General features: G+C 45.3%; 1 protein-coding gene across 2 annotated transcripts in view; it reads right to left on the bottom strand.

Moving 5' to 3' along the window:
* The window catches only part of BMP6 (bone morphogenetic protein 6), a 95,047-nt gene extending 83,299 nt beyond the window's left edge, over positions 1 to 11,748 (bottom strand). Inside the window, exon 1 of one of the 2 annotated variants that reach the window (XM_071804555.1) lies at positions 10,863 to 11,748. In XM_071804555.1, the coding sequence (XP_071660656.1) occupies positions 10,863 to 11,292 (430 nt within the window). In that variant the 5' untranslated portion in view covers positions 11,293 to 11,748. The remainder of the gene's footprint in view (positions 1 to 10,862) is intronic. The other variant, XM_065830808.2, reaches the window with a different exon arrangement.
* Positions 11,749 to 17,627: the final 5,879 nt, after the last annotated feature.

Genomic DNA, 17,627 nt, shown 5'->3' with positions numbered 1-17,627 from the left:
CTAAAGACTAAGTCAAGTGAGAACTTGTGGTCCTCAGCTGACCAATGCTGCAACCTGAAGAAGGATGGATTTCACCAAATAAGACCTTACTGTTCCATCGACTCCACAAGCTACTTGGCCGCCTGCCAGGATGGTAACACAGCACGTGGTTTTGTGGTTAAATCACAGGAGTGGAAGCAAGAATTTCAGGGACCTCATCACAACCCCCGTCCAGACATGCCCTCCAAGCCTCAGCTTAGCCGTTCGGAAAATGAGTATAGTAGCAATTTACGTTTGTCAGAGCACGTTGTGAGACTTCAATGCTTATGAAGTGTTTTGAGGTCCTGGATAAAAGACAGAGCAGTATCCTTACATTGTCTAGTAAGTAACGAGCATTACACATCTTGCAGAATGGAATCTTTTTGGATGGGACAGCTGCTACAATCATTAAAGTGTAAAAACTATCACATGCAAGAGACAAGACACAGACATCTCAAAGTGAAAATCTCTCTTGTAGTGAGTTAAACAAATGTATCTTCTTTCCAGCTATCTTCCATAGCATAGTAGGTTGGAACACTCTTAAATATGAGAACCTCTTTTTTTCATCTCCCGTTTTTCTTCACCCTTCCCCCTCTGCTTTTTTTTTCCTTTGTGGGTTAAAAAAAAAAAATATTGAAAGGGCAAGCCAAGAGATTCACAGTCACTAAAGCCTGCAGAACATACAGTGAATTTTGGCAGGACATGCATGTTTATCCTTTTCATATGCTGTTTAAATTATTTTTATAAACAAGTCATTATCTTGCATAGCCACTGCTTGGTCCCTTTCATGTTGAAGACGTTTGATGTTACAATAATTAAGCAAAAGGGTCTGCATGCTTGAAATGCGGTCTCAGGATGACAGTTTGTGGGCCAGAGAGACTGCCGCTTTTCTAAAATGAAGAGTTTCTTCTCCAAGCTTTGTCATTTCAGTCGAGCACCTGGATTCTGTACTTGCAGATGAAATCTTTGTGTAGACATTCAAACACCAATTTCAAACTGGGCTTACGTTTTAGAACTGTGCTCCCACTATTTTGCACCAAAATCACACATAGCCTAGGTGTACACTGCAGTGAGAAAAGAAAAGCAAATTTAATAACCAAGACCACTATCAAATCAATCCCATTAGATCATCATCAAGTTGTTTCTTAAAAATAAGCACACGTCTCTCTCACATATGTAACTGGAATTCAGGATTTTCTACTTGTTTTGGTATTTTAAAAGCCTGGTTTTGTACCTCTCTGCTCAGCATCCCTTGCTGACCACTCGAGAGATGCCTGAGACGGTTTTGCTCCCTGATGCTCCAAAGGCCAGCAAGAACTAGGTGCATGACTGTGCCTGCACATGACCCCCTCCGCAGAACAAGAGCCCATGTCTAACCCCAGTAAGGCCAGGACAAGGCTCACAGAAAAGCCTCTCACTGCTTGCATGCAAATGTGTTGAGGAACTGGGCTTGACATCATGATGAAGACACAGGTATATTAAACATGTGTTTATCATGGCTGAGCTGGACTACACCGCCAGTGTGGGCACAAGAAAACAAACATGAATGGGAAACCCATGGTAAGTGACAGAGAAAACACTTCCTCCTCCGTTCCTGCAGAGGATCTGGTGATTAAAGACCTCTGCTCTGACCTCTGCTGATCTGCATTCGGTCAGAGCATGCTTGCCCCTCTTTGACACTAAGAATTAAAGTTCCAACTGCTTCTTTTTTCCCTGACATGGAGCCTTATTCCAGATACTTTTAACACGGTTTGAAAAATATGTAAGTTAGGCTGCAGTAAGTGTTCACTTCCAAACAACTTTTATTACAAAGCCAGAAGCAGACAAGTCTTTTGCGTCTTGTACGTGCTTGTTACCGTTCAACATTTTTTCCAGCTCATTTGGACAATTTTATTCCTTGTAGGAGGACCGGGGTTGATTGCTTACAGCTTTACTCTCCCAGATTTATCTCTCAAAAGGTCTGGAAAGCCCAGAGACATGAGGACACAAGAAGATACCTCTATTTCACACTGAAACTACAAACCTTTTCCTCCCTCCAACAGCTCTTGGCTTATGGGTGCAACTGTCACAACCAGCTCAAAATTTCTGATCTGTTGTTGCCTGGTGTGAAGCTGAACGCCTGTGCCTCAATAGACATTATGTCACCCCTTAGCCCTTGTACAAATAGAGTGTCTAATGCCTTGACCGTATGTGCCACGCAAATGCAATACAGTGAGTGACAAGATAAGAATACTGCATCTGCGCCTGCATACAGTAGTACACCTCAGCATGAACATTAGTGTGCATGCTCTAAATGCAATATATTTTACAGCCTACACTTGATAAAAGAAATTCTGGCTCTCCACCGGTAAGATTTTGGTTTGAGCAAATACATCTTATTTACAGGAGGGCTTCAAATAGCTGATTCATACATCTTTCATACTGCAAACGACCATTAAAATACATAGAATAACATGACTTTGGAATGTTGTTTGAAAAACACTTTCTCATTTATCATTGGGAAATTTGACTTCTTCGGAACAAGTGTTAACACTGTCTCGATTAATTTGTAAAGCTATTCAAGCCATGAAGTACATCTGCACGCTGAGTATATTTCAAATACTGTGCTTCTGTTTTCATTTTCAAAATGTTTTTATTTATACACTAATATTTGACCTATGAATATTCCAAGTTTATATGGAGCCAGCTGTTCTAAATTCTGGTTATACTGAGCGTTCGTGCAAAACATCAGGTGATATCATTGGATATTTTTTTAAGGGGAAAGTTCATAGGAAAGCAGTTATGTATTCTTGTGATTAACACCACATTGGATCAAAACAGTCATGTCTAGCTCTCTGAAAATACAGCTACTGTTTAAGTTAGCAGAACACTTCGGCTCTGTCTACATTATCCTTTTTTGCCAAAAATTCCCACTGTTGCTACCACTGATTCAATTCTGTCATTGTGCTATGATGAACACTGCGACGTAAAATAAAAAGAGCTGCAGGCTGTGCTGTCAAAATCTTTGTGCCCTTAACAAGAAAACAAAAAATATCTCATGCCATCACACACACATCCCCCGCCCCCCCCAAAAAAAAAGAAAAAAAAAGGGAAAACAAAAAAAACCCACACCCCAAAAAGCCACCTAACACTCCAAGGCTGTTTCCTAGCCTGGAAGCCGAAGTGACTGAACGTTCAGGAAACAGCAGCCCCAATCCATAGCAGGTTTTAAGAATCAAAGTCCAGTACAAATGCATTAAACACCCCTGCAATCCCACAAGGGATTTCCTTAATTAATTAAGCTTTTTTTCTCCTGCAACAGCCCTGCAGCAGCTGCAGCCCTGTGCCTTTCCCAAAGCTTTGGGAACCTGTCCCAGGTCTAAAGCACAGGGCTGCAGGTCTCCTCGGCGAACGGGCACTTCTTTGGGGTGCCAGCACCAGCCACCCCTGTTGCAGCCACGCAGGAGGTGGCAGGAGGCACCAATCCTCCTCCTCTGCTGGCCACAACTGGAAAAAAGGTGGGAAGAAACAACACACCGACTGGTTCTCACACACATCCCTGTCCCGGCATATCACAGAATCACACAGAACCACAGAATGGTTGGGGCTGGAAGGGACCTCTGGAGATCATTTAGTCCAACCCACCTGCTAAAGCAGCTTCACCCAGAGCAGATTGCACAGGAATGTGTCCAGGTGGGTCTTGAACATCTCCAGAGAAGGAGACTCCACAGCCTCTGTCAGAAGCTTGTTCTAGTGCTCTGTCACCCTCGAAGTAGTTTCTCCTCATGTTTAGATATCACATCTGCAGAATGCCAGTCCAAAATGTCCTCTTCACACTTAAAATCACAATAGTTTGGGCTGGAAGGGACCTTCAAAGACCATCTAGTCCAACCTCCCTGCCGTGGGTCAGGAGATCTTTCACTAAATCAGGTTGGTCGAAGCTCCATCTAGACTGACTTTAAACAATTCCAATGATGGGGCACCCACAGCTTCTCTGGGTAACCTGTTCCAGTGCCTTAACACTCTCATTGTAAAAAAATTCTTTCTTACCACCAATCTAAACCTACTCTCTTTCAATTTAAAACTGCTGCCCCATCAAACAGGGAATCTGGGTATGACTGAACACCACCCTCCAAGAATCGGGTGCCTGGAGAAAGACTTTCTGGTCCTTAACCTTGGTCTCCCAGTGTCTGCAGTGTGATGCCAGCTTAAACAGGAATCTCTCAACTACAAGGCTTTTTTCCATGCAGGCGATACTATTTTTTTTCTGTTTCACATCTCTATAGAGATGACCAAAGGGAAATGCTAAATGATTAGGAGGTGGACTGTACTTAGAAGCATTACCGTGCATCTGCTGGGATACAACAGAAACACACAATGGCACTGTTTATGTCCCAAGTAACTCATACCTTCCTCTAACCCCCGCCACAAATTAGCAATGATGCAAGATGACTTAAAAAGAATCATGTCTCCACTGCATGGAAAGTCTAAACACCATCTTCCTTCCTCCTAAATCACAATCACCACTTAGAAGTTTATATTTAAAACAACAAGAGAAAGAGAGCATCACCACTGCAATGGGCCAGGCTAGACCCAGTAAGGACCCACAGCCCCTCAGCAGAGGTGTAAGGCTGCAGCAAGAAGTCAGAGCTCAGCACAAGACATGCAACAGAGCTGCCCAAGGGATTTTCTGATGAAGCCATGTTCAGCTGGAAGAAAACTGCCCAAAGAAAACCTTTTTATAAGAAACAGTTTGGTTTCCATTTTGTTTGAGGAGAAGAACTAGAAAGTGCTGCTTTTATATTTACAAAACAAACAAATACACACCACCACACCTGGGTGTGTGTTTCAAAATACAATTTTTCAGTTATTTATATATATATATAAAATTTAACTTGCATCAATCAAGACCACCTTGGTAACACTAATTTTTTGCAAATAAAATCACTTGTTGTTGTTGCTGTAAGACAGACTTCTACATTTTACCCAAATTTAAGACAATATAAATTGTCAAGCTCTGAAAAGCTTTCACAAGACTGAGAATACTCCTGCTAATGCCACATGGTCGGGTTCCAGCAACTTAGTCTAGCTGACACTTAAACCTGGATAAACTGCTTCCAGAAACGTGACCCTCCACTCATTTTAACAATGCAGTTTTTGAACAGCAGCTTCTCCAGGAGCTACACATCTTCCAGGGCTCACGGCCAACAGCAGAAGGATGGCTGTAGACGGTCAATTCAGAGTCCGAAGGAGCTGAGGACTTCTAAAAGCAATGTCAGGCAGAAAGCAATTGAAGCACCGTGGCAGACCATATCCCATCTCTTTAATCATGTCATCAGCCAGCTGCACGCTAGCAGGGAACTCACAAGCAACGACTACTTCAAGGAGATGACATAAATGAGGACCTTGAGCTGCACCAGTTGAACTGCAAATGTAAGGCTGCTCTCTGACACTGGGGATCTGTCTTGGCATCAAAGCCCAGTGTACGAGTTTTGGCAGAAGAGAGTAAACTCATTCCCATCATCAGCTTCATGATTTCTAATACTGGCCTGCTCTGGACACACATGGAGGACACCGCTTGCATGACGAGAGCGCGAGGCTTTACACAGCCAGCTGGCAGCACAGCCAGATCCACAGCATCACACACTCCAGTTATTCCCTGCGAGTCAATGTCTTGACCTTTACAACATGTGGTCAAGAGTATAAACAGATGGGATGACAGTGTGAATGGTACAGTCCCGTCAATATAATCACGCAACGTCCCTGATACATCTTGGTTGCCTAATTTCATATCCCCTGACACCAAGCATGATACCAGTGAAAAAGACAGGTGGGCTGATCAAATACTTCAGACGAAAAAATTCACCTGCTTTAAAAATGCAGGTGGGGATGCTGGAGCATCACTTCCTTCCCCTGAAAAGCCACGCGGAGCTTAAGCGCTTCCCATGGATTTGTGCAAGATCATTCCTAGAAGGAAATCTGGTAGGTGACGGCTGCCAAAAAAAGATGAAAAGCCTGTTTGGAAGATATCACATCCATAAGTGCTGCTTCATAGACACAGGGAGAGCACACATTTGTACAGTGAGCACTGCACCAACCTCCGAGCGGCTCCCTTGCACTGAAAGGCAGCACTCTCATCCCAGCAGATACTTGAAGTCTCACAGGGAAAACTGGGATTTCCTGGCTTTTGGGAATCCAAAGATAAAAGAGGCTTTTCACCATGGTCCCAATTCAAATCACGTGGAAGAGCTTCAGGGCTGCCTGCAGGACTGCCTGGCAAACAGCCGGGTTTCCTCTCATCCTCCTGCCTGGAGTTGTCCCAAGAGACTTGTCTTGTGACAAAGGGAAAACCCTCTCTCCAACAGCACAGAGATACAGTGAATCTGTGCTGTTAGGCTGCTACAAAACTGCAGGATGCTGCAGACAACCAGGCAACACACCCCAAAAGCACACTTTTTATGGTCCATATCCCTGGAGGGTTTGATGAGGCCAGACTTTTCCCTTCACAGCTATCCAGCTGTCAATAGCCCCAGGTTTGGGTCACAGCAGAAACATGCAAAGACTGTCACTGGATTCCTTGTTTTTTTCCTGTGGGAAGCACGGGGCTTTCTTCACCTTGCTGCAGATGCCAGGATAGAAAGGCATGGGTGAGGACCAGATAAGCTTCTTCCCCATTTTGACACAGGATTGTTCCACAGCACCTTTCATCATACAGAGAGTCATTCTGTCCACAGTTGCAGAAGCAACGTCCTCGGGAATCTTGTTTCAGTTGCTACACATGGCATACACTAGGGGCTGGAGGGCAGCTCCTCTTCACATCATCACTGATGAGCCAGAGGAGACCAGCGAGATTTTAAGTCTGCCACAGCCCCCAGTCCTAGTCTACATTTTGTACTGAGTGGCGACCCCCCTCTTCTCATCTCCCCAGCCTGAGGGAGAAGGAGTTTGTTGTGAGGAACTCAATATATCTCTTGCTAAAAAAGCCTTGGCAGCAAAATACATGTATGCTTGCTTGCACTGAGCTGTCAATCCAGCATCACTGCCTTCAAAGAAGGATCTTCATACCAACCTTGGGTTGTTTTGTGAGGAGACAGAGGAGATAACCCTAGCCAGTGCCACAAGGAAGGTACATTCATCAAACCAGAAACATCAATAGATGTTATTTTCCCAACAGCACTGTCTCAAGACATGCCAGTGCTACATTTAGACGAAGGATGCTACCGAAAAGCCGAACAGTTTCATGAGGACACCTGCTGCCCCAGAATGCACCTCCCAGCACCGCAACCCTACTGTACAGCCATTCTTTTGGCACATAAGTTCAGCACCCTGCTTAGTTTGGTAAATATAAATAGAGAGATCTAAACCCCAGATGTTTCTATCTGCATGAGACATTCAGACTTCCTACGTGGGAAATGGAAAGAAACAGGCACTTTTTGGGTGCCTCATCCTAGTGAAAATGCCTGAAACATACACTTTGAGCATCTTCTTCCCAAAATAGAGAACAGGTCTACCAAGGGTAGATTATATTTGCTGTCAATTTTTTTTTTTAATCTAACTTGATAAATGAAATTTATTATCTAAATTATCTGAACTGGTTTATATCTTATGTGTGTTTTCAATTGGAATGGGAAAAACACTTATATCTACACCCTGATACCACTCTCTAGCTGCATTATGAAACAAAGCATTAAGCATCTCCTAGAAACCCTGGACACTCCAAGTTCCCCTACAGTCAGCCCCTCTGGGAATCATCGCCCACACCTTGCAAGTTCATACTGCAGTGCAGTCATCACCAGATAGGCAAGATAAATCCCAGACTCTACACTTTGAAGACTCATGTTTCTTGTCCTCCCTGTAAGACAGTAACTCCCTCCGTCTGGAGAACCTCCATGCCTCTGTGTCCTGCTTTTTTTTTTAAAAAAAGAAAAAAAACAAAAAACAAAAAAACACCACAAAAAAGGAGCTGTCTCCCAGGACATCATCTTTGAGCCTGGGACAAGCCTGTGCTGCCTGAATAATCTGAGACCTCACTGAAGTCCCTCGGCTTTGCAAGACCTCAACAGGGAGGACTTGTACCCTGAGCACATTTGGAAACAGCCTTCCCCAAAGAGAAAACACATCTGCTGTATCCCCAGATCAGACGAATACATACATTGTTCAGGGAGGGCTGAAGCACTGCTCCTTTAAAAAGCAGCAGTGACTGCAAGCTGCTGACTCTTTTTGAGCTACAAGGCTGGAAAAATTAAAGGTACTTTTAAAATAATATCAACACCTGCAAACTTTCATGACAATGCAGGATGTCTCCACACAGCTGACCTAGATTATGGCTTTGCAGCACAAGATCTGTTATCAAATGTTTGCCTGGTTCTGGGCTGTAGCAGAAGCAGTATCAGCACCTGAAGGTGGGTCATCATGGCCACCTGTACTGACTTCACACCCACACACATCTTCAAGGCAACTTGCACCAGGAGTACCCATGTAATACCCTTCACTCCTGATCCTGAAAGAACACCAAGGACCCCTCACATCTCTTTGGTAGCTGCCCCTTCAGTAATGGAAAGACAAGTCTTTACAGTTGAAAATAGACAAAACTCTTCAGAAGTATCTTTTAACCAAGCAGAAGTTATTATAGGTCTGATCATGTGAAGAAAATCCCAAATAAAATAATTCTGGCAGTGTCTGCTTGTAAGGAGACTCCAGCTGTGCTTTTTCACAGTTGCTTGGCATACTCTTCATCAGAATAGTCAGTATCCTTGAGGTCAGGAAGTCTTCCCTTTCTGCTGTGATCCCACCATCTTTTGCTGCATTTTCTAGACTACATCTGACAGGCTGCTTCGACAGATCACAGGCTGGCTTTCTCCCATCACACCTTTGGTTTCTATATTGCAATATAACCTTAGGCTTCCCCTAGTCTTCTGGCATTAATTACTGTTTAGTGGAAAAGTAAATGTTAATACACATGTGAAAGACCCCCCAAAATCCCTGACATGTCCAAGGAGCTACAAAAAACAGATGAACAGCTGTCTGGTCTCAGCCCGTCAATTTGCCAACCCTCTGGTAACAAACAATCACGTTAAATGACATTACGGTTTATGACTCGGAACTTGGAAGTTGATGAGAAATTTCTGCAGTTGATTCATACTTCCTGAGACTCATAACCAGCATTTCAATCGTGCTATTTTACTACATTACATGAATAATTTTCCTTGTTATTACATAAGTGTCTAGATCCAAATTATCAGAACTGATTTGAATCATATGAATGTTTTGGGGTTTGGTTTTGTGGTTTGGGTTTTTTAATTTTATTTTCAAAACAAACAACAATTTTCAGGTCTACTGTCTAATACTGCTCTCCTGGTGCTTTATAAAGCAGGGTGCTAAATACTTTCTAAAAAACCACATGCTGACATTTCTCCGTGAAATCATCTGCTCTGGGAACCACCCAGCACCTTGCAAGCACCTTGATCATAAGCCTTTAAATAAAATGTGCTATAAGGATTACTTACATACAGCTACTTCCAACACTGAGACCCTGACAAGCACATCCGCGGTACACTGAGCCCACGGGGCTCTGCACTGCTCTATGTGCTGCGGACCCCAGGTAGCTCAGCTGTACCTGCAGGAGTTGCAGTCACCTCGATTTCAACACAGACAAATCCTTCAATAAACACCCACAGTGCAAGGGGGCCACTTCTGACCCACTGTGGGTCTTTCATCAGGTATAAAAATCACCTAGCCCTGGGCACAGGAGCTAAATGTGTTCTAAACATATACACCATGCTACAAAGCTATTGAGCACATCTACCCGTGCGGGTAGCTTCCCACTGCAGCGACTTATCACTGCTCTAGATGAGGAAATGCACAACTACTTGTATTTAAAAAAAAAAAAAATACAAGCTGTTCACAGGTGTCATCATTCTGTACGCACAGCTCTGGAAGCACTAAGTGAAAAGACGCAGTTTTCAGCCGACTGGTTAAGACAGTTGAGCTTCACAGGAATTCCCTACAAAAAGGAACTGCAATTTGCCAACCGAAATACTTTTATCCTCCGCATTAGGCTGAATCTAATTGTACTATTTCCTTATAATTGCAATCTAATATTCAAGGCTCCTTCAAGTAAAAAGCTTAATGACTTTCCCAGTGAAATGCCCACCTCAGAACCCTTCATGTCAGTAACACGCTGACAGCATGATCTGTTTGAAGAGCAGGTTGATGTCTAACATATTTCAATATTTCCACATGATACAGAGTTTGATCACGTTCCTGGCTCAATCACCAAAATATCCTACACAGAGTCATATATCCATCGCCACACTAGCTCAGAGTGCCTCTGGAAAAAAAAAAAGGGAGACAGGGATACTGTGGAGTAGTGTAGGATGTACTTTGCTCCAGCCCCAAAGTCATTTGTACTTTGCTGGACCTTGCATGGAGTGAATGAATGCAACTTGCACTCCGGCATGGCCCCGGCTCTGCTGCCCAGGAACCACAGCATGATCCATTTAATCCCGAATAACGGGCTCTGACTGCTATCACCATAACGAGGACAAAAACACTATTTATAAAAAACAAAAGGCATGTCATTTTCTTACGTGTCTCTCTAGAGTTTCATATTCCGGGACCTTTTTTTTTTTTTTTTTGGACCTTACAAGAGAGATGGGAGGTTTTTCCCATCGCCGAAGTGACTTGTCCTCCTGGCCAAAACCTGCGCAGCCCGAGGTGGGTCCCGTCCGGGGGATTCCCGCGGACCGCCGCCCCCGACCCCGCCGCCCTCCCCGGGGAACAGCCGCCCGCCCGCCTCCTCTCCCCGAGGAAGAAGCGTCCCCGGGCTGGATGGGTGAGTGCGCTCCGCGCACTCGGACACTCACCCAGGTTGACGAAGCTCATGACCATGTCGGCGTCGTTGAGGAAGGCGCTGTCCTGCGAGCTGGGCAGCGGCGGCGGGGCGGGGGGCGGCGGGCGGCCGCCCCGCTCCGCACCCGCGCTGCCCTCCGCGCCCTCGGCCAGGGCGTGGTAGAGGTCCAGCATGAAACGCGGCGCCGCCGTCAGGCGCCCCGGCGGCGGGGCCAAGGGCTCCCGCGGCAGCGGCCGGGGTCGGTGGGGCAGCCCCAGCACCGAGAGGATCTCCCGCTGCATCTCCCGCTTCTCGTGCGACTTCAGCCGCCGGTAGAGGAAGCCCGAGGCGGCGGCGGGTGGCGGCGGCTCCCCGCCTTCCGCGGGCAGCGCGGGCTCCGCGGGGCGGCAGGCGCCACTCAGCAGCGCCCAGCAGCAGCACAGCCAAGCCAGCCGCCGCGGCATGGCGCTCGGCCGGGCGGAGGCAGGCGAGGTCCCCGCTTCCCCCTCTCCCTGGGGGCTCCCCGCCGCCCTCCAGCTCTCCCCCCCGCGGCGGCGGCTATCGCCTGGGCCGGCGGGGGGCAGCCAGGCCAGAGGGGCTCAGCGCTCGCTCCCGCCGGCGCGCATGGCCGCCCGCGGGGCACCGCGGTGCAAGCCCCCCCCGCACCGCCGCCGCCGCTCAGGTGCGGCGGAGCCGCCCCCGGCGCAGCCCGGCCGCTCAGTTCGCCATGCCCCTGCCCGGCGGAGCCGCGCCGGGCCGCGGGGTCTGTTGTGGGGTGAGAAAGAGAAGGAAGAAGAGCAGCAAACTTTTTCTCTTGCCAGGGAGCGAGCGAGCAGCTCCTGCGGCGGCAGCCCCGGTCCCCGCGGGCTGGACGGAGCGAGGCTGCTGGCGGCGAAGGCAAATCACCAGCGCGCCCGCCTCTCGGCGGGGCGGGCGGCCGCTCCTCCGGGGCGGGGAGCGGGCGAGGGCGCAGGTAGCGCGGCCCCGCGGGGGCGGGCGGGCCGGCCGGCGGGTTGTTGAGGGGGGCAGCGGAGCAGGTTAAGGAGCGCCGGTCCCGTCGGTTGTCACCAGTTTGTTGCGCTGAAGCGGCTCTCCGCAAAGTAACAGCGGCGTCGGCCGCCTTAGGCTTACCTCGCTGCTGGCTTGTTTCTGTTCAAAAGAAAGATTTCGGTCACCCCTCCTGCTCCCAGCCCTTAGAAGATGTAGGTTATTTGTCCTGAAAATACATGGAGTGCTACCTACTCTAAATCTGAAGAAGCCTTACAGTTAATTTGAATTGGTTACAGCACCCTACACCTTTTTTTTTTTTTTTCTGGAATATCTTGCAAAACTGAGCACGTAGCACTGGTAAATGGCTGGGTCCAGGTACCCTGCACCAACCGTTATGGATGAAACACCAATCTGCATCTGCCTACTGTGAAAGATGTTATACTGCTATAACATAACATACCTCTCCCTACAGTAAAGGTCCTAATTTCAGCTCTTTCCTAAAAGAGAAAAGAAAAAAACAGCCACTATCCAACACTCTAGTAACGGCTGTTATGTTGAGAGAGAAGCAGTGCTTCCATATGCTGATCTCTGACTTTGAGGATCTTGCTCATGTTTGATGAGTAAATCCAGGCTAGCCCCGCTGAAATCAGTGCAATTGCTCTAGGTTTGAACTGGACAATTTCATAGGAGTTGGCCATGAGGATAATATCTGGACCACTTGAAGTCACTGGCAAAATTTCCATTAACTTTATTAGAATCAGAACCTGGCAATAAGCTCGTATTCAGTTTCCCAGAGACACAGCTGAGAATATTCAAGACAGAATATGTTATTTTCAGAAGTAGAGGTTATACCAAGCGTTTGCTCATATGAAAGCAAGGTTACAGATGAATGTTTTAACTGCACGGGTCAAGGAACACCATAATACTGGGTATTTAAAAGCTTGTTTTGGAAAGAAAAAAGGCATCTTTAAGGAGATTTGAGCATAGATATCCCAGGGATGAGAGGGAAGAGTATGTAAGTTGCTTTTGCAACTGTCCCTTTTATTTTTTAGTTTGTGAAGATACTCAGAATTTGAAAGTGAGGGTGCATGTGACAGCATGGACCCAACATGCTCCTTTTGCTATATTGGACCCCATTACCTTCATGAAAGAGATCTGCGTCATCCCCTAAGGACTGGGGAAGGCAATGTCCACTTATCCACTTTTATCAGCTCAGAGCAATGGGACTGGTTTGATTAAACAGGGAGAGGAGGGCTCACTCCCAGAGAGGGGGTGAGCACCACCCCTCTCTCCTCCTGCAAAGTGGTGTGGGGTCCAGCTGAGAAAGGAGAGCCCAATACACGAGCTGTCCTGCATCCCTCTCAGCCCACCAAGGAAACATCTTATGGCTGCCTTAGGAGGGGCATTTGGAGGCTGGGAGGAGGCACTGAAACCCTGATGCCAGTGAGGGAGATTTCCCAGGTGGGTATTTATCCCACAGGTGGTGAGGGAAGAGAGCAGCCACTTCTGTACCATTCGCTTCCCAGTCTCTGAGCCTGTTCATGTCGCTCCCTCCACTGAAGCTTTGTAGCCTCTGCTTCCTGTTTTGACAGCGACAGAGGGAAGTGTCCCATTATATGATTATCTCTGAAGAATGAACGGTTCCACCCAAAGTGTCCCCTGCTCCCCTTCAAGTCAGGCAAAGATGGTACACGTTTACCAACAGGCAGCATTAAAATCCAGGGCAGCTGTTGGGCGTTTCTGCTTCTCTAATGCTCAAATGTGTATCACCTATACGTTATTCTGAAAGAAAAATACTTGAAATATTGCCATTTGCACAGGGGTTACTGCAGTAAGTAGCAGCTGTAATAACAGTTGGCAGCATTTGGGCATCTGAGTTTGATGCAATCTGGGGACAGGGACACACAGCAAACCCTCCAGTACTTCCCTGTTAAGTTACCTTATTCTTAAGGTAAGTTCTGATGTGTAGCTAGGAAGCTAACACGCTCCTTAGGAAGTCATCGCACCTTTTGTCAAGTTTAACTTCAGTCTTTCACTTTTTTTCAGCAGTGCTTCCCAGAGATGTGCATGCTTTCTGTGGGTTTCAGCTGAAGTTACCAGACCTGGAAAAGTCATTGTGTCCCTCAGCAGCTTGCTGTGGGGTGAAGGAGTAAGGTCTTCCTACAGAGGTCACCTACAGCAACAGGTTTCAGATATTCCTGCCATCTGAAAGGGCAAGTGTCTGTAGAGGATTTTAGGACTTTGGAGGAGAGCGAAGTATCTAAGAGCCTGGAGGGATGCAAAGGCTCTGTATTCGGCAGCTGCTGCAGACTGACATACAAGTTTTAAGCATATATTGCAGGGCTACCAGCAGAATTTTTCACTTGCCAAAGAGCCTTCATAGCATATCTGCCATCCAAAACTCTGCGGTAACATGTGCTTACACTCAAACTTTCCTTTCTCTGTCATACCTTCAAAAATGCTGTGGATACAAGCTTCTGGGGATCGTTCAGGTCGTGAGATTTCCCTGCTCATGGCGGACACCTGGTGGCAAAGTGGAGAAATTCGGGTCTGTTCCTGGAAGTTTCCCTCATTGGCATGCTAACGATAATTTTTTAAAAATTTTCTTGTTGTCTTTAAAAAAAAAAAAAAAAATCAAAATTAAAAGAGATCTCCTACCTTCCCCAGAAAAATCCTTATTTAATTTTCTGCCTGGAAGTCAAACTTCAGTCTGTGTTCAAAACCCCACACCTGCTCAGTGCTTGGTGGGGAACGTATTGTACACATGGCTGTGAATGGAGCCCGTACCCCACAGGACTCCTGTTCCAGAGTGCAGCGTGGTGCCAGGAGCGGTTAACTACAGCAGTTAATTTCTTCTGGCAGTGCCAGTGTTTAGGTTGTATGCAATTAAAAGCTGGACTACCTGTTTCTAGTTGAAAATGATTCATTGGGTTTTCAGTTGTCTTAATTTAGCAAATCGCTCCTCACCCTTATTTAAGCAAATTAGGTCTCTTGGTTGTTTTATGCACAAGTTGTGAGGAGCAGTTCCAGGCATATGAAGCACTGAAATGGTAAAGAGGTAATTTAACATCAGCTGGGAGCTTTCAGGAAAAAAAAAAAGAGTCTACTACTACACCTTAAAATACACCCTCTCATCTGTATTCATGAGGAGGTATATGCAAAACCTTTGTCGATACTCTTAGATGTATAACTTCCCAGGTACCAGGATTACACGACTAGCAGAATGGTACACTGTTAATTTAATTTTTTTCAGGACTAATAACATACTTTTGAATATAGCATAGAACTTACTATTCTAGTGATCCCTTCTCTACCTCCTGAAAACAGAAAATAGGCTTGATTTTTATAACTTTGAATTCCCACCTTCCCTCCAGCTGAACTTCTATCTGCCAGAGACAAACTTTCCAAAGCACCTGTGACAATCCCAGGCTCCTGTGCTTACAGGGTCAGCAAGAACACTGCAGTAAGGGCAGCTTCTGTCTTTGCACTCATATTGCCAAGCAAAGGCTGGTACTTTTTTAAAGCAATGTGGAAGAGTTGTAAAGTAATAAAGAATGACGTTTGCTTTCTGAAAAAAAAAAAAAAACAACAACACACCCTATGTTGTACAATAATGACATAGCTGGAATGGACTATTTGCAGTGCTGCACTTGGAGAGGTTAACAATGCAAACATGCCTCCTAATTTTAGTGTACTGGTTTCCAAGGTCTGCTTGCGAAATGGGAAAAAGTGGTTGAGTATAATCTTAGTTCAAAGGCTGAAGTGGGCTAAAAACAGTATTTGCTATGAAAGCTCAAATTTTTCCTTTCACTTGCTGGACTTACTTTCTCCACTGCAGGTAGGTACAGTTGAAAAATAGTAACATCATCTTATTTGCACATACCAAACCACTACTTTCTTTACTCAGAAATCTCATCTAAAAATATGCAATGATTATTTCCCAGATCAGAACACTTTTTGAAAGTGGTTATAAATATTAATTCAAGAAGACGACTGGACCGCTCTCCTTGCAAAAGCAAACAGTTAAAAGTGAAATAAGTCCCTGTATGCATTTCGCAGACAATTCCAACTCTGTTCCAACCCTGACCACCATCTCCACCCTATCAACGATATACTTATGTGCAAACAATTATAGCTTCAAGTTTATTCGAAGTCAACAGTATCAAGTATTGAGAGAAGTGACCTGAAATGGCAGCAATTAAATAAATATTAATAGATCATATCATTACTCTGAGTTGTTTCATGGTATTTGCTTTTCATTTTAGTTTTGCTGGAAATGCTTTTTCTGTTTAAAACTGAGGAAAGTACATCGTTGCCTCTGAAAGGGCAACAGCAAAATCTGCTCTGTACGGGCTGTGAATTAGACTGAGTAAAATGGAAAGGCAGTTACGTCAATCTCAATTCTACCTATAAAAAGTGAAAGCGTCAGTAAATGTAGAAATGTTTCTACCTTTAGCCTGCATAGAGCTGCCAGAGGTAACAAGAGTAGCAAAGATGCATCTTGTAGTCCATATAAGCTGGGTTGGGGCAGACCTGCGCTGCCGTCAGACTTTCTGCCACTGTGCAGATGTGCCCACATCTGCTCTGTAACCATCACACCAGTACAAAAGACACAGCGCGGCATCTAGGCTGCATGAGTTTGTGTCCTCCAGTGGAGTCTCAGAGAAAGAACTGAATTTCTTCTGAACCACAAAAACTAGAGAGGTACCTGGCTGTGAGTACGTGAATGCTACAAAAAGAGACAAGGAGAGGAGGAGAGGTCCTCATGCCATCCTCGACTGGTGTTGGCTGGCGAGCTGGTGTCCTGCTGCGTACGCTGTCTGGTGTACTGAGCAGAAAAAAAACACTGGTTTGGGGTAGCTCTTCATGTGAGGATGAACTGGAAGACTGTGGCTTTAGCAAGTAGATCATAACCTTTGGGCTCACATGAGGTATAATGAGTGAATGTCAAGATGCCAGTGTGATGGGTTAAAGTTGGAAAAGGATTAAGAGGTAAAATGGAGTCTATATGTAGATCTTTACCAGACACTCCATTTTCATGTATTTGATCTGGATTTAAGTTCTAATGCTTGAAATTAATAGCTGTGGATTAGTAACCATAATTCTGGCTTACATTTTTGCTTAACAATTAATTTACGTTTGCTCTTTTTGCATAGAGCCACATGGAAGCAGAAGGCTTTTCTGTTAGGCCAGTTCAGCTTTAAGCCTTAGAAAATGAACAGAGGAGCCCTTTTTCAAGCATTGGAAGTTCTTTCAAAGCTTGTAGGAGCTGTCATTTCTGCCCTTGTGCCAGTGGGTATGTCAAACGGTGAGTTCCCTGAGCTTGTAAAAGCCATTGCAATTGAGTAGAGAACCTGGAAAGATGGAAAAACATGAATGTTTTCAAATGCTATTTATAACTTCAAAATGTGCCATGTGTTATTAAGTGGGAGTTATGCTTTATAGGTTTAGAAAGATTTTAATCCAGGCTATCTATCAATTATAAAGCTGTATGCCCAACACACCTGGGTTTCTGTTTTAACTCTTCATGTTTTCTTGAAAGGGGGAAGACTCCCAAGATTACTCCATTACTAGAATTAGGGAATAATTTCTATCTCAATGTGATAAGGACGGGGTTCAGATGTTTTCCTCCAGATACTACACATTTTTATGCAAAGGAAAAGGGATATTTTTGAGATACAAGGGCCTGGTCATCACCTTTTGTTTTGGAAGAGAAAAAACAAGCAAACAGCAAACAAAGAAAACCTAAAACTAAGAAAGACCAGTGATAATAATTAAGGAAAGAACAGCTGCTAAAATTGCTAACAAT

The sequence above is a fragment of the Patagioenas fasciata genome, chromosome 2 (genome assembly GCF_037038585.1).
Source record: "Patagioenas fasciata isolate bPatFas1 chromosome 2, bPatFas1.hap1, whole genome shotgun sequence".
Taxonomy (NCBI): domain Eukaryota; kingdom Metazoa; phylum Chordata; class Aves; order Columbiformes; family Columbidae; genus Patagioenas; species Patagioenas fasciata.
This window is presented reverse-complemented; position numbering and strand designations above follow the sequence as displayed.